The following is a 15022-nucleotide window of genomic DNA, read 5'->3' as shown; positions in this document are numbered from 1 at the left end:
AAGTTTCAAAGAGAAAAGCGGGGGGGGGAGGGAGAGAAACTTCAAGATTTGACCCTAATTGCAGGCAAATCTGCGGAAGAAGTGAGGAAGATCACTCTGCATCCCTCCTTCACTGGGGGCCGGGGGGAGAAAGCGCACCCCTTCAAAAAGAAAAAAGAGAAGTTCCTTCCTGCCTTGCTTCTGCCCCGGAGGAAAGTGGTGCTGTAGAGGGCAGGCAGTGTGTGCATGTGCGTACCTGCTTAACCCTGGCAGGGCTGCAGAGGAAGGTGCAGGGGAAGCGAGGACCCCGTGTGGAGATGTCCAGACTCTAGCCCCTGAAAGGGAATGGGGAGAGGAGGAGGGGGAGGAGCAGGAGCAGGCTGGGAATGGCAGAGAAGGGCGAGTGAGTGCTTTCCTCCTAAGTCCCCCCCTTCCCACTTTGCCCCAGAGGGAGGTGATCTCTGTGTCTGACCCTTCTGGACACACATGCACCTGTCCCCTTCAGGGAGCTCTTTTCCCTTCACTTTGAGCCCCTTGTAAAGTAAGCCTGCAGCGCTGGGTTGACCGCTGTGTTGGCAAGCAGGAGGAGGGGGAAGGCCAAGACCCCAAAGGGGCCCAGGTGGGGAATGCCACTTATTAAGGGCAGGGATCCAAAGCTTGTGGGCGAGAAAGACACATAATGGATGTTAGAACAAATTAAATCAGAACTATGACTAGAAGCTAAAATGATGAAACTGAGGTTATCCTACTTTGGACACATAATGAGGAGACATGATTCACTAGAAAAGACAATAATGCTGGGAAAAACAAAAGGGAGTAGAAAAAGAGGAAGGCCAAACAAGAGATGGATTGATTCCATAAAGGAAGCCACAGACCTGACCTTACAAGATCTGAACAGGGTGGTTCATGACAGATGCTATTAGAGGTCACTGATTCATAAGGTCGCCATAAGTCGTAATCGACTTGAAGGCAAATAACAATAGCTACAACATAGCTTCAACTCCTTTGAAATGTGTTGGAGGAGAGCTTTGCGCATACCATGGACTGCAAAAAAGACAAATAATTGGGGGTTAGAACAAATTAAACCAGAACTATCACGCGAAGCTAGAATGATGAAACTGAGATTATCATACTTTGAACCCATAATGAGAAGACATGATTCACTAGAAAACACAATAATGCTGGGAAAAACGGAAGGGAGTAGAAAAAGAGGAAGGCCAAACAAGAGATGGATTGATTCCGTAAAGGAAGGGCAGGGATTCAAAGCTTGTGCGTTCTTTAGGACTGGGATAGGGCACCCATCCAAGTACTCATAAGAATCAATAGGACTGATTTGGCTAGAACTCTGTGATATCGAATGTTTGCATTTTTAAGCCTCAGAAACATATTTAGCCTGTTCAGCACATATTCTACCATTTCCCATTGGCGGAAAAGGCTAGACAAATGTCCCTTCCCTTTTCTGCCTGGCTGCTGTCTTAAGAGGAAGGTGACTCCTGCCACTCGCTGCCTTTGGAGAAAGGGAGTCCCCTGATGCAGGGAGGGTGCATCGGAAACTGCGAGGCAGGTAAGTGAGGAGGGGGCTTCCAGGACTCCTTGGGGAGATGCCCAGATTCCAATGGCAACCAGTAAAAGGATGGGAAAGGGGAGGTTGGCTTTACTGGTTGGGAGGGTGCAAGACCCCTCCTCACACTTCAGTTCATAAGAAGGTAGCCCTTTCAGCGGATATATACAGGGTCCCCCGCAACACCCGTCTCGGGGAGCTGAGCTCCTTTTTCTCCTCACTGCAACACGAGGGGGCCCCTTGGATAGGTGGGGCGGTGGTGGTGGGAATTTAAAGTAGGGAAACCAGCTCTTCAGGAATGCCAAGGTCAGTCACAGTGGAATAACAACACTTGGTTGTCAAAGGGAAGCTGTTCTATTGGAGCCTGAAGCTTTTTCACATCTAAACGTCCTTTTCTCAAGGGCAGAAAAGGTCCAATCCAGAATCCCTTTGCAGTCTTTGGGCAAAGAAAGCTTTTGTTTGACCTGAAATGCTTCAAGCTCTAATAAATAGACATATTTGACAACCAAGTTTTATTGCTGCCTTGCGACTGATCTCGGTGTTCCTGAAGAACTGGTTTTCCTGTTTTGGTTGCCTAGTTTTTGGTGCTTCTGCGTTTGTGTGGAATTTAAAGTAGCTCTGCAAGCGCTGGTGGAAATGAGTCAACAGTTGGACTTCTATTGGAATTCATGTTCCCGTTGATCAGGCACTTGTGTTTACAAGTGTCCTGTTAAGGCAAGAAATGGCTGCAGGCCTTTACGTGGGCAAAATGGAGCATTTAAAGCTATAGATAACAGTCCTAGTTTTAATTATAGTTTTATAATTATAGTCCTATACAGCTGGTATAGCACAGTGGGGAGGAGAGCCTGGCTGGGAGTCCAGAGTCTGTGAGTTCAAATCCCCACTTGTGTCTCCTGAGTGTCAAGGGCCAGCTAAAGATCACCCCACAGTGAGTGGTTCAGGGGTTACGTGCCCTGCCACCTGTGCAGCTGTGGGCAAGCTGCATAGTCCCAAGGAGCCCAGTTGCCCCCCAGCTGGCAGTTGCGGACAAGGAAGGGGCTGGCTTGTGCAGCTGTGGCAAGCTGAGCAGGCCCTGGCCAGCTGGGGAGGACTGGCCTCGGAGGGAGGCAATGGTAAACCCCCTCGGAATACCGCTTACCATGAAAACCCTATTCATAGGGTAGCCATAAGTCGGGATTGACTTGAAGGCAGTCCATTTCCATTCCATTCAATTATAGTCCTAGTTTTAATTATACTTGAATATAATGGTGAAACACAGAACCTCCATATACAGTAGAAGTCTACCAGATCTCAGATTCAACGAAGGAACGTTACTCCATTTTTCTTTAAATAGTCAAAAATGTTTCTAAATAAAGGAAAAAACCTTTTACCAGATATGTAGGTTTTATGCATCTGTGGATTCACAGGAATGTAGGAAGGTGCTTTACACAAAGGCCACATTCACACTGTACATTTATTCCACTCGTCCTCCATTGTAAACCTTCATGGCTTCCCCCAAAGCAACCTAGGAAGTGTAGTCTGTGAAGGGTGCTGAGAACTTTTAGGAGACCCCTCTACCCCTCATGGTTTCCTGGGAAGAAGGACTGACTGTTAAACCACTCTGGCAATTGTAGCTCTGTGAGGGGAACAAGGGGTCTCCCAATAACTCCCAGCACCCTTTGCAAATGACACTTCTCAGGATTCTTTGGGAGAAGCCACGACTGTTTAAAGTGGAATAAATGTATAGTGTGAATGTGGGCCAAGTATAGTTTCCAAATCGCATGAAGGATTAGTTCCCCTCTATTCGGCACTGGTTGGGCCTCATCTTGAGTACTGTATCCAGTTCTGGACACGGCACTTTAAGAAGGATGCAGACAAACTGGAACAGGTTCAGAGGAGGGCAACAAGGATGATCAGGGGACTGGAAACAAAGCCCTGTGAGGAGAGACTGAAAGAACTGGGCATGTTTAGCCTGGAGAAGGGAAGGCTCGGGGGAGATGCATGATAGCACTTTTCAAGCACTTGAAACCCCCTGCTCAATGCAGGAATACAAGTTTAAGCATACCTGACCTGTGCCTGTCCACCTGCCTCTTGAATGCCTCCAGTCCAGTGTTGGAGAGCCCACCACCTCCCTGGGTCATTGGTTCCATCGTTGTGCCACTCTACAGTTAGGAAGTCCTTCCTGATGTTCATTTGAAATGTGGCTTCCTGCACCTTGAGCCCATTATTCCTTGTCCTGCACTCTGGGACGATTGAGAAGAGATCCCGGTCCTCCTTGTGTGGCAACCTTTCATGTACTTGAAGAGTGCCATCATATCTCCCCTCCGTCTTCTCTTCTCCAGGCTGGATTTGTGGAACAGTGGGAGACTCCTGGAATAACAGTGAAAAAGTGCAAGACAGGCAGTGCTGGGAGGAGCCAGGTGAATTTGAATTGAATTTCAAAAATTCAAATTCGAGCCAGATGGGTTTCTCAGCTAAGCAATTTCTGGGTTGCAAATCTAATAAATGCTTCATTTATCTTTCTGAAAGGGTTAAGAATGGGAAGGAAATACATATTACATCAATCAATAAAAATGTGGGAAATTATATACACACACACACATGATGCCTGGAGTGGTGCATGAGCACAAGGAAGGCAGGGTAGACATTATTATTAAAATAAATCAATAATGTAAGTATACAAAAGTTGTGTTTCTGTCTCTCAGCCCTGCACATCAACCGCGGGAAAGAGGATGCAGGGGGCACCTGTAAAATCTGTTTAGGCACAGAGGTTGAACTACCTCCTTCCTCTTCATCGTTTTCTGGCTGCTTTGTGGTCCCTCCCTGCAGGGCCAAAGTTTAAACTGGAAACTCCTCAGGGCAGGGACATGTGCTTCCTGTTTCAGTTGCTCTTTATCATGCACCATGTAACACTGATGGCAGTTACGTACACAAAGGCAACTCTGCTTCCTTTGCACCAGGGCACTCCAGGGAGGCTTTTTAAATATTATTATTATTATTATTATTGAGGGTTGCTGGAAGATCCTGCAATGGAAACTATGGAATTTGGGCTTCACTTTGCATTTGGACTGCAGGGAGGAGCCCCTAGATTCTGAAAGGGGTGTGAGGAGTCGGATAAGGTCAAAGGCCCATCTAGTCCAATGTCCTGTTCTCTCAGTGGCCAGTTACTTACAAAGTAGGACCTGAGTGCAAGAGCGATTCATTCTCCCCACTTGCAATTCCCGGTAACTGGCGTTCAAAGGCACACTGTCTCCGACAGCGGTGGTACGACATAGCCATCATGGCAAGAAGCCACTGATAGCCTTATCCTCCTTGAATTTGTCTTTTAAAGCCATCCAAGTTGATGGCCATCACTGCCCCTTGGGGGAGCAAATTAACTTGCAGGCATTTAATGATGTGCTATGCGAAGGAGGACCTCCTTTGGCCTGCCCTGAATCTTCCAACATTCAGCTTCACTGGATGGCCCCAAGTTATTGTGTTACGAGGGAGAAATACTTTTCTCCAGCCAATTTCTCCATGCCGTGCACAATTTTATGCAGCGCTATCAGGTCCCCCCTTACTTATCTTCCCTCTAAACTGAAAAGACAATCCCCCCCTGCAAAAACCACTTTCACTCCTTCCACCCTTTTCTGCCTTCAACTCTTTGTTCTCTCCATCGCCAAGGAATCTCACCAAACCCACCGCAGTTTTTCAACTCTGCAGAATAGGGAGGTGCATTCGCTATGGACCGAAGAAAGGCACAGAGAAAGGAACGAGACATGCAGCCCTTTGTCTGCTGCCGACTGTAGGGCAGGAACCGCCTACGGAGGCTGAGTGTGTGTGGATAAAGGTGAGCCAGCCACTGAGAAGACTCTTCTCAGCAGTTAACACACAGCCGCCTCTTTCATACTGATTAACTCCTAGGGACGTGAGGGAGCGTGGAGCTGAGGGAAAAGTGGAAAAGGGTGTGTGGCTGTGATGGGGTGTGGTGCGACTATCATGAAGGGACCCTGCACTTCTGACTTTGCCACGACACTACTGTGTGTGTGCATTATTCATTTATAAATTAGCCCCACAGTACACCCCCCTTTAATCAGGCACTGCTGTTAGCAAGGGTCCCAGTGGGAAGGGATGTGTGTACCTTCAGGCGGGCAGCCCTTGGCACATGGAACAAAAGGCACGACTAAAAGCCGGAATCCTTTTAATCAAAGGGAAGAGAGACTGATTGAAAATATTTGTTTTATTTTATTTCTTGCATTTCGGACAGACTGTGAAGAGACCTAACCCTGCAAACCTGGCACCACCCTGCAAGGACAACAGAGCTGGCTAGACAACGGGCCAAAACGTTCATAGGGTCAGCCTATGGGCTCGTGGGAAGCAAGAATGGATAGACCTGATAGACCAGCTGCCATGAGAAGCACTGTGATTCAGTGTCTATATACTGTAGGAGGCTCCATGAAGGGCAAAAGGGCAAAGGCCCAGCCTATGGGAAAGAGCGCGAAGGGCGTAGACAGCAGAATAATTTCAGGGCTCAGTGATGCAAGATAAGAAAAAAACCACTGTATGCAGCAGTGACTACAGATGGAGATTTTCTGTGTAAATTTGGACGATTCATAGCCTCACAGACTACATACATTACAGGAAAAATTGGGGAGTAAGGCTGTGTACACACTATACATTTAAAGCACATCTCTCTCTCCCCCCTCCTGGGAACTGTGGTTCTTTAAAGGAGCTGGAAACTAGCTCTGTGAGGAGTAACATTTCCCAGCACCCTTAATGAACCACAGTTCCCAGGATTCTTCGAGGGGTTGGTGAATGTGCTTTCAGTGTATGGTGTACAAACTGGAACAGGTTCAGAGGAGGGCAACAAGGATGATCAGGGAACTGGAAACAAAGCCCTAGGAAGAGAGACTGAAAGAACTGGGCATGTTTAGCCTTGAGAAGAGTAAGGGGAGACATGATAGCACTCTTCAAGTACTTGAAAGGCTGCTACACAGAGCAGGGCCAGGATCTCTTCTCGATACCCCAGGGTGCAGGACATGGAATAATGGGCTCAAATTGTAGGAAACCAAATTTCAGCTGAACATCGGGAAAAACTTCCTTAGAGTGGTACGACATTGGAACCAATTACCTAAGGAGGTGGTGGGCTCTCCAACCCTGGAGGCATTCAAGAGGCAGCTGGACAGCCACCTGTCGGGAATGCTTTGATTTGGATTCCTGCATTGAGCAGGGGGTTGGACTTGATGGCCTTATAGGCCCCTTCCAACTCTGCTATTCTATGATTCTGTGCAAAGGGATGTATTTATTTATCTTGGTAGGGAGGAGTATTCAGTCATATGAGCCTCAAGGTCAGTGCCCAGACACAGCTTTACCTGTGGAGAGAGACCTAGTCACAGGCCAGAGAGTTCTTCAGAGTTATATGTAGGTTTCTTTTCTGTGGGGAATTTTTGAGGTGTCAGAAGATTTACACTTGAACTGGGGGCTTGTCCACACTGGCATTTAACATGAATTTGAAACTGCTCTGTTTTTATTTTTTATTTTTTTTGCAACATCCCTACAATGTCCTCATCCAGATGGCATCCCCTGGCTAAATTAAGATTTTCCCAATTCACAGATAATTCAATAAGGGAAGAAAACCCCATGTAATATTGCATGCTGTCCTACTATGCAGGGACTGAAGTGCATTGTGCTGGTGTTTGTTGTTTTACATGTGTGACAGCATTTTGCCTTTCACCACACTTCCTACTTCCATTTTCTTTCCAGCAGCCCAAAGGAAAGAATGAAGCCTGCTTTTTTCCACTGGTTATTGCAGAAGGCATGTTTGCAATTTTTATTTTACTTTTTTGAACTACAACTCCCATCAGTCCCAGTCAGCATGGCCACTGGATCGGGCTAATGGGATTTGTAGTTCAAAAAAGTAACTTTTCCAAGCTCTGCTTCTGTGAGAGGAATAAAAAGGTAAAGGTGTCCCTGCACTTATAGTGCGAGTCATTTCCGACTCTTAGGGTGATGTCTTGCGACATTTACTAGGCAGACCGTATATATGGGGTGGGATTGCCAGTTCCTTCCCCGGCCTTTCTTTACCCCCCAGCACATGCCGGGTACTCATTTTACTGACCACGGAGGGATGGAAGGGTGAGTGGACCTCGACCCCTTTTACCAGAGATTCGACTTCCTCCTTCTGTTGGAATCGAACTCCGGCCGTGAGGAGAGCTTCGGCTGCATTACCACTGCTTACCACTCTGTGCCACAGAGGAATAGGGGTGTCCTAAACAACTCTCAGCACACTTCGCAAAGAACACTCCTCAGGATTCTTTGGGGACAGCCATCGCTGATTAATGTGGAATAAATGTATGGTGTGGATCTGGCCTAAGTTGTTGCACTAATTAAGATTTTTGTGGCTTTGAAAAACGTTTCTTCTGATTTGGTTGGGAAAAAAAAGGATTTGTTTGGAATAGAAATGATATTGCTCTTTTGAAAGTGTTGCCATTTTAATTTAAGGCTAAAAACTGAGTCTTTGTTGCCTTTATAAATGCAAGTATGCACTTATCCATGGTCGGCTGTTGATTCCTTTTCTGTGTTAATGACAGCTTTTCACCCGATTGTGTTATGTTGGGCAGTCCAATGCCAGCAACATTCATACGTCAACAACGGGTTTTTCTCTATCATTTCCTTTTCCACTTGTGGGACAATCACCCGCTGCGCTGTGTTCCCTGAAACACTGAAATGTTTCTTAGTTAAGAACATAAGAACATAAGAAGAGCCTGCTGGATCAGGCCAGTGGCCCATCTAGTCCAGCATCCTGTTCTCACAGTGGCCAACCAGGTGCCTGGGGGAAGCCCGCAAGCAGGACCCGAGTGCAAGAACACTCTCCCCTCCTGAGGCTTCCGGCAACTGGTTTTCAGAAGCATGCTGCCTCTGACTAGGGTGGCACAGCACAGCCATCATGGCTAGTAGCCATTGATAGCCCTGTCCTCCATGAATTTGTCTAATCTTCTTTTAAAGCCATCCAAGCTGGTGGCCATTACTGCATCTTGTGGGAGCAAATTCCATCGTTTAACTATGCACTGAGTAAAGAAGTACTTCCTTTTGTCTGTCCTGAATCTTCCAACATTCAGCTTCTTTGAATGTCCACGAGTTCTAGTATTATGAGAGGGAGAAGAACTTTTCTCTATCCACTTTCTCAATGCCATGCATAATTTTATACACTTCTATCATGTCTCCTCTGACCCGCCTTTTCTCTAAACTAAAAAGCCCCAAATGCTGCAACCTTTCTTCATAAGGGAGTCGCTCCAACCCCTTGATCATTCTGGTTGCCCGCTTCTGAACCTTTTCCAGCTCTATATCTTTTTTGAGATGAGGTGACCAGAACTGTACACAGTATTCCAAATGTGGCCGCACCATAGATTTATACAGCGGCATTATGATATCAGCTGTTTTATTTTCAATACCTTTCCTAATTATCCCTAGCATGGAATTTGCCTTTTTCACAGCTGCCGCACACTGGGTCGACATTTTCATCGTGCTGTCCATTACAACCCCGAGGTCGCTCTCCTGGTCAGTCACTACCAGTTCAGACCCCATGAGTGTGTATGTGAAATTCAGATTTTTTGCTCCAATATGCATAATTTTACACTTGTTTATATTGAATTGCATTTGCCATTTTTCCGCCCATTCACTCAGTTTGGAGAGGTCTTTTTGGAGCTCTTCGCAATCCCTTTTTGTTTTAACAACCCTGAACAATTTAGTGTCGTCAGCAAACTTGGCCACTTCACTGCTCACTCCTAATTCTAGGTCAAGTTTTAGATGTTAAAATTAAATAAAAGTTGTCTTTCCAACTTTCCTGTCAATTTACAGACACAGTTGGTATGGCTGAAATACAAACACTTCCACCAGGCCCCACCCTCCATATTGTTTTTAAGTTATATCTTCTCCTTTTTGTTGTGACCAATGAAGAACAAATCTATTTTTGCGAATGTCACTGTTTGGAACTTAATGAGTACGTTTCATATGTGCATCTCTGTGGGTCTGTTTTTATGCTCCTTTTTTCACTGCTATAAGTACAAGAATGCATGTGTGTTAAGGAGTAAAAACAAAACAAATGGGAAAAAAGAACCTTTTTATTTCTTACGTACAAATTACGACACAATTTTCCTACAGCCAAATCTGCATCAAGCAATGCAATGTTGTGCAGCAATTATTACAAAGGGAAGAGATTTAAAAACATCATTCCCTAAAGAGAGGTGTGCCAATGCAGGCAGAATCGCAAGTCATTCTTTTAAAAAGGAATGCAACATGTAAACTTTATTCACTGTTGAAAAGTGAAAGAACCCTTCATTAACAACACAACTCACACTTTCAGCATGCGCATGCATTCCTTCTTGCCATAAATTTGTTGTCTGTGCAACTACAGACATATTGCTACATTGCAAGCCATGCAACGTTATTTATCCTGAGGTGCAGCATGGAGAAACAACCCCCTAGGGGCTATATGGTTGTGGCTTTCGAACACGTCTTGCAGTGCGAGAAAAATGTGGGGTGGACATAAGAGGCTGGAGTAAGGGGGCGCTTAACTTGGATGCACACACTTCAATACTTGTCCGTGTCTTAACAATTCCAGCTATGGGACTTGGTGGTGGCCTAATATGTGAAACTGATGACGAACTCTCCCCATTTATTACTGTGTCATCATCAGACTCGCTGCTGGCAGTGATGAGGGCCTGAGAAGAAGGGCACAAATTTTGGGTTTTGGGCCTTGTTTCCCTTTCCTATGCCAAAAGCTGGTCTGTTTGTTTTCCTACTGAAGTTAGTGTTACAGCAAGAGGAAGGATTTGGTTTTTTTCCTCCTCGTCCCCCCCATCCCACTTACAGTGGCAACGCTTGCAGCACTGTTGTTTTGTTCCAGAAAACAGCGAGTTAATGTTTCCAGATGTGACACACTGGCATTAATAGCAGAGACTATTCCATTCATTGTGTCCAGGTACATGTTACTCTCCCTCATGTTGTGTTCCGCATGCTTCTTCATTGCGGCAATGCTCTCACGAAACACTTCATTATTCTCTTTCATTAGTGACATCAACTGTTCATGTTCAGTTGCCGCCGCTGTCTCTTTCCTACAAGTGTACTCTTTGACCTTTTCCAATATTGGCACGAGGAACGTCTCTGAACGCGCTCCTTTGGGCTTCTTTCGTCTCAGTTCTGCCAGACGAACTGCTGGTGACAGGGTGGCTGTAGGGTTCTGCACTGCTGGGTCTGTTGAGTGTACAAGGTTACATGTTAGCGGTATTCTGCAAAATGATAGCACGCATTGATCCACGCCATAAATCTGAGCGTGCATAAATAGTGTTACATTCACAGGTCAAACCATCCCCCTGAACGACAACGTACCGACAGTTCTGCGTGGATCTACCGCAGCCTCATGTTCAGGTGCGGTTACATCCGGTTGCCAAGCTTCTAGAGACATGGCTAGACAAGAATGAATATACATTAAAACAGTTTACACAGTCTTTTCAAATATTTCATATTGTGTACACAGAAATACCTAAGTGCTAACACCGAAATGTTGCAGGAAGAAATTATTCTGTAATGGGCAAATGTGCCTCCACCATTCCACACTGTATTCGCTATGTTATAAATCTTTATTCTCTTGTCCAGTGTCAGAGGAAGCATGATTTTGAGTACCAGTTCCTGGGAATCAAAGGACAGGAGAGCGCTGTAGCGCTCTGTTACTGCTTGGGGGCTTACTGTGAGCATCTGGTTGGTCACTGTGAGAACAGAGCCTCACAGAGCTACAGTGCTCAGGGTGGTTTAACAATCAATCCCTCTTCACAGTCAGCTCTAGGAACTGGAGTTATGCGAGAGGAATAGGGGGGTCTCCTAACTAGTGGAAGGACCTCCTTTAAAAACATTTTTAAAAAGCTTTAAAAACATTTTTTAAAAGGTTTAAAAATATGTTAAAAAGCAATTCCAACACAGATGCAGACTGGGATAAGGTCTCTACTTAAAAGGCTTGTTGAAAGAGGAAGGTCTTCAGTAGGTGCCGAAAAGATAACAGAGATGGTGCCTGTTTAATATTTAAGGGGACGGAATTTCAAAGGGTAGGTGCCACTACAGACCCCCTGATAAGATGGTATCTGCAGGAGGCCCTCACCTGCATACCGCTACTGGGTATACAAGGGATAAAATGGTCTTTCAGTATCCTGGTCCCAAGCTGTACAGGGCTTGTACACCAAAACCAGAACCTTGAACTTAGCCCGGTAGCTAATTTTGTGACTGGCTCTGCCCATGCACTGTCATTTGGAGACTGGTGGGCTTCAGTAATTTTAAGGTGTCTCAAGTGAGCATTGGAGGTAGAAAGTTTAAGAACCCCTGTGCCAGGGAATGCTGATGGGAAGCACCTCAAATTCAACAATATAGATTTGTGCCAATTTAGAATTGTACCAATTTAGTCATAATTCCAAGAGACAAGGGTCCATCACACATCTTAGCGTCTATCTGCTGATCTGTCCTCTTCTGCAAAGTCATGGACAAAGATGTCTTCTCCTCTGTCTCCTTCTAATCAGAAGATGTGGCTAAATTTCAGATGTTCTTTCATAAACAAAGAATATACACATACTAATCTGCCTGAAACACAGCCTAGATGGGCCTTTGGCCTAAGCCAGCAGGATTCTTATAATTCTAACCTCCAGGGTAAGTCCATCAACTCCTTTGAAGCAACCTAATTGGGATCCTTACCCAGAGAGGTTATCATCTCATGAACGTCCGCCATGACCTCCTTGTAAAGGGCTCTCTGGCCTGGATCCAGCAGGGCCCATTCATCCTCTGAGAAATGCAAGGACACCTCCTCAAAGGTCACTGGACTCTGGAATATGAAAACAAAACACCTTCCTGATAAACACTCCCAGGCAAGGAATAATGGAATAGGACTTGCTTTCGGTAGACGTGGCAAGTGGGGATTTCCCCTTCACTATTCACAAATCACTGGGTTGAGATGGCATCTACCTAACGTTCTTAAAAGGTTAAATGTGAAATTGCTGATATTCTAACAAATATGTGTCCTGTCCCTGAGATTGTCGTTCATATCTGAAGACTGGTAAGCGGACAATGTATCTTTCTCCTACCTGAGCTGGCTGCATCGTGGCTGTTTCCTCTCCAGGGAAAACAGGGGAGAATTCTCAATGTCACTTCGATGCTGTTTCACAGTCTGCAAAGGGGGAAAAAGCGACCCAGTTATTACCTCATTATTACACAACCTTGTTTAGTTTGGTGCTGACCACACTGGGGCCAAGAGGCTAACATATTTGGACAGATTTATTTTAAATATGCTAGCAGAAGGTCAGTGACTGCATTTCAGCTTATGAAAAATGCAACCATAATAATATCAAACAGAAATCAGCAGCACATTGCACATTAATGTTTTCCCCCCAAAGCCCACGTTTACCCCACAATGTTCGTCTTAAGGTGCTGTTGACAACCAGGCTCGTTCATTAGCTGAGCACAGAAAGGGCCAAGATATTGTTTGGGGTCTTTTTCTTCTGCTGTTTTCAGGGAAGGCCACCACGACAGGAGAAACTGTCCAACATTTTTGAAGAGCTTTAACTCCCGGAGGGAGAGGAGAGGGCTTTTTATTGCCTTGAAAGGCAAGAGGCTGATTTAATAAGAGATCTGGGAAAAGGAAGAAGGACTACCAATTCCTGTTCATATTCTGATGGGCAGATAGGTAGATAAATGCATACACACATTCACACACTGATTGATACTATAGTGGCTTGCCCTGGTCACCAGAATGACTCACTCAATACTCAGAACAAAGCCAGATCCTGCACACAGCATCGGAACATGTGCTGAGTTCCAGCTGAGCCAGGCTACAGCTACCAAATGATTAAAAAACATTGTAGGTGTTTTTAAAACCCCAAACCTTTTAACATCCAGCTGGCACAAGTTTGAAAGGATAAGTCTTGCCAAATGTTTTTTTTTTTGTCTCGTCCCTCTGCGGTTAACGCCCAGCTGGCACATAGCAAGAGAGAGCGGGATGTTGTTCTCAACAATTTGCATCAATTTCAGGAAAAACTTCATTTTTAAAACAGTATGTCTGCCAGGCTACCCAGGGCAGGGCCGCGGGTTTGCTTTGTTCGGTGAAGTGGCAGCCTTAATTCTGGGAAAGCAGGAAGGCATTTCAAAAATCATGATTAAAATATCAAGGCTGAACTAAAGAAGGAAACCAGGACCCTGAAGAAGCTGCCCTGCGCAAAGTCAGACCACGGAGCCACCTATTCCGCTATTTTCTCCTTAGGGATTTTCGAGGAGTACACAAATCTGGCCACAACCACGGGAAGGGAGGGAGGAAGGAAGGGGCAGATAGGACCCAGCAGTAGGGCAGAGCTGGGATCCACAGGGCAGGATTGCATCCCTGGGGGGCAGTTACAGGGAGGTCCCCCGCTTTCTTCTTCCAACATCCCCCTCCCTACCCACCACCCCAAACCGTGCTCCTTGATCTTGGGGCGCCCTCCGTGCAGCGCCCCCCGTTCCAGCTCAGCAAGCAAACAGACTCACGTGCTTGCTCCCAGCATTTCTTTCCGGAAGGCGGGACCGGAAAGGCAATCTTCCCTTCTAGGAATGGCTGCTCTTTTGTTGCTGCTGCTGAATGTTAACCATTAAAAAGCACGCTGGCGGAAGCCCCCTTGGCCAAGGGGGGGTGGGAGGGGAGCAAGTTTCTGCACTGTGTCACTCCGCCATGTTTAAAAAGAAAATAAAAACCCTGTGCGGCCCACCAGATGCCCCCAAGGGAAGCCCATTAGCAGGACCTGAGCGCAAGAGCAACTCTCTCCTCTTGTGGTTTCTGCACCTGGTATCTGGAAACATACTGAGAGCATAGACAGTGTGGCTACTCGCCACTGATAAGCCTTTTCCTCCATGAATTTGTCTAATCCTCTTTTAAAGCCGTCCAAGTTGGTGGCCATCACTGCCTCTTGTGGGAGCAAATCCCACAGCACTGTGTGCTGTGTGAAAAAGGACATTCTTTTTTGTGTCCTGAATCCTCCAACATGCAATTGTTGATTTATTTTTAATTATGAGCCAGTCAGTTTTGTGACTATTTTGTATTGTTTTGTGGTACCGCATGTTTTATTTGTACATATTGTTATGGGATTTGGGGTTGAGATGGATGATTCCTATGGGTCCTCTTTCTAGCCTCTGATTGGAATCCTGTATCTTGAGAGTTTGGATTTGCAGTGCAAGAAACCTGCTCTGCTGGTCAGACTACTTCCATTCATAAGTTAATGTCTGTCAAGTGGCCTCATTAAGAAGTGAAAGGATCAACCGGGAGAACAATGTGGGCAGTAAGAACTGTTTCAGGAGGGAGGCACTTCTCCCCCATCACCTGGCATCATCATTCTGCAGCCAGGAAAGGCTGGGAAGTGAAAACAGACAAGAGTGGTTTGCTTGCTGTCTGTGTCTGAACTCCAAAACCATGGGCTTGGGGGCAAGATCTGTGGGAGTATTAATGCTGAGAACCCCTCCATCTTA

At 45.9% G+C, this 15022-nt stretch overlaps 1 protein-coding gene across 4 annotated transcripts; it reads right to left on the bottom strand.

Moving 5' to 3' along the window:
* Nucleotides 1-9600: 9600 nt before the first annotated feature.
* On the bottom strand, nucleotides 9601-14128 carry LOC133382448 (zinc finger protein 14 homolog). Of its 4 annotated transcripts, none has more exons than XM_061622169.1 (5): nucleotides 14051-14128; nucleotides 12619-12701; nucleotides 12233-12359; nucleotides 10886-10963; nucleotides 9601-10750 (listed from the first exon to the last, which is right to left on the bottom strand). In XM_061622169.1, exons 2-5 carry the CDS (start codon nucleotides 12631-12633, stop codon nucleotides 10311-10313), a joined length of 660 nt encoding a protein of 219 aa, XP_061478153.1. In that variant the 5' UTR covers nucleotides 12634-12701; nucleotides 14051-14128; the 3' UTR covers nucleotides 9601-10310. The 4 variants fall into 4 exon arrangements, with proteins under 4 accessions (XP_061478153.1, XP_061478155.1, XP_061478154.1 ...); XM_061622171.1 differs by lacking the exon at nucleotides 14051-14128 and adding an exon at nucleotides 13970-13991; XM_061622170.1 differs by lacking the exon at nucleotides 14051-14128 and adding an exon at nucleotides 13416-13963.
* Nucleotides 14129-15022: the final 894 nt, after the last annotated feature.

The sequence above is a fragment of the Rhineura floridana genome, chromosome 3, assembly GCF_030035675.1.
Source record: "Rhineura floridana isolate rRhiFlo1 chromosome 3, rRhiFlo1.hap2, whole genome shotgun sequence".
Classification (NCBI taxonomy): Eukaryota; Metazoa; Chordata; class Lepidosauria; order Squamata; family Rhineuridae; genus Rhineura; species Rhineura floridana.
This window is presented reverse-complemented; position numbering and strand designations above follow the sequence as displayed.